At 48.3% G+C, this 1,592-nt stretch overlaps 1 protein-coding gene across 1 annotated transcript in view; it reads right to left on the bottom strand.

The window, feature by feature from the left end:
- Nucleotides 1–1,022, bottom strand: part of LOC136002668 (insulin gene enhancer protein ISL-1) — an 11,454-nt gene extending 10,432 nt beyond the window's left edge. Inside the window, exons 1-2 of the mRNA XM_065657935.1 lie at nucleotides 995–1,022; nucleotides 1–168 (exon numbers count right to left, since the gene is read on the bottom strand). The exon at nucleotides 1–168 is cut by the window's left edge and continues 22 nt beyond it. Coding sequence (XP_065514007.1) covers nucleotides 1–168; nucleotides 995–1,022 — 196 coding nt within the window. The remainder of the gene's footprint in view (nucleotides 169–994) is intronic.
- Nucleotides 1,023–1,592: the final 570 nt, after the last annotated feature.

Here is a 1,592-nt window from a genome sequence, read left to right as displayed (position 1 = left end):
AGGTTTTGCCATCCCTAACAAAGCACGTACAGGTCTCGTCCAAATATTGATTACACTCTGCACACTTCAAACACGCCGCATGCCATTCCAAATCCGGAGAAACCCTCAGAATATACTGATCGTGAATTTGATTGCCGCAACCAACACATAGGGAAATCAGGCGTTTTTCTGAAATGAAAATAAATACATGATTGACTAACCGTTTACTCTCCTACAGAGATAAACACACTGTTAGTGTCGCTCCCTTATAGGGCGTACTCTGAGAGTGGTTTTTTTGTTTTGTTTTGTTTTTAAGGGTATTACACTTTTGGATGGTAATTGAAGTGTGCCATCAAAACCTTGCCTCGTTTAGAAAGCAGTCTGAACATATGTTAAAATGCAGATGTGAACAGTCTTCGGGATGAAGGTCCTCATTTCTCAAGTCTTACACAGAATCAAAACTCCAAACTCTCTCGTTGTTTTATTTGTATTTTATTGATTGCTTATTTGGACTCCTTTCCTCACGGGGAGAGCACCTATATGTTTGATTTCATTTTTTAAGAGGCTCTGACTGGAAACGATGAACGTGTGGCTGCGTGCGCTCCCCATTCAGCCCTTTGCCATAGGAGAGGGGCCCGAGGCTGTTAGAAAGACCAAGCATCATTACGGTTGTCACTTGCTCTCTTTTGCAAGTCTAATGCTAATTCCCCTAGACCGGACTAGGTGCTATATAGCCAGACAACCTCACTGCAGTCTAGCACGAAGAAAATTTAAGGCTCAGTGTCTGGAGATGCCATTAAAATCTTTCCTGCTCCCCAAACTTTAAAAGAGAGCAGGACCCCAGGCTACTAACATACAAGGCTACGAGATTAAAACATAGTAAGCATGCAGGCATGGTAACAAAGGCACCTTCTCTACCATTCAAATGAAGTTCAGCTCTTTGGCAATTCGCCTGCCTCAGACGATTACAATAGACAGCACATTTATTCCAACAACGGTAAAAATTCCGCCTTACTTTTTGGTGGGTCTCCCATGTCTCCCATATCTGTAAGAGGGTGTAATGTCCACAGTGAAATGGTGTACGGTTTCGTTTTAAGACACCAAGTAGGTTTGAGAGCTGTCGCTAAAAATAAAAATAAATTTAAAAATAATAAAATAGTAGAAGTAGTAATAACAAAGGAAAAAAAATAGAGACTTGGAAAAAAAAAATAAAAGGCAAAACAAAACACCACCGGCGTGGGAGACACTGTCAGGGCTGCGGAGAGAGAAGGGGGCGCGCGGCGAGGCGCGGTGCGGGGCGCTGCGCCGGGGGCGCGGCGGGATCCGGCCGCGCGGAGCGGTGCGGAAGCGGAGCGGGAGCGGTGCGGTGCGGGAGCGGTGCGATGCCGGAGCGGTGCGGCGGAGTGGCGGTGCCGGACTGAGCGCTGGTGGCTCGGGCACTCGCCTCACCCTTATCTCTTACTCAAACTTCTCTGCTCCAACTCAGCCCGCTCGCCATTGGCCTGACGTCATGAGCGGGGACGTCACGCCTGCGCGGCGCCCATTGGCTGCGGGCGGCGGGCGCAGCTGTTCTGATTATCATATTTCAGTGTCTGGCGGCGCGGCGGCCCCGG

The sequence above is a fragment of the Caloenas nicobarica genome (assembly GCF_036013445.1).
Source record: "Caloenas nicobarica isolate bCalNic1 chromosome Z unlocalized genomic scaffold, bCalNic1.hap1 SUPER_Z_unloc_2, whole genome shotgun sequence".
In the NCBI taxonomy this organism is placed as follows: domain Eukaryota; kingdom Metazoa; phylum Chordata; class Aves; order Columbiformes; family Columbidae; genus Caloenas; species Caloenas nicobarica.
The sequence above is the reverse complement of the archived record's forward strand: the minus strand, read 5'-3'. Positions and strand labels throughout refer to the sequence as shown.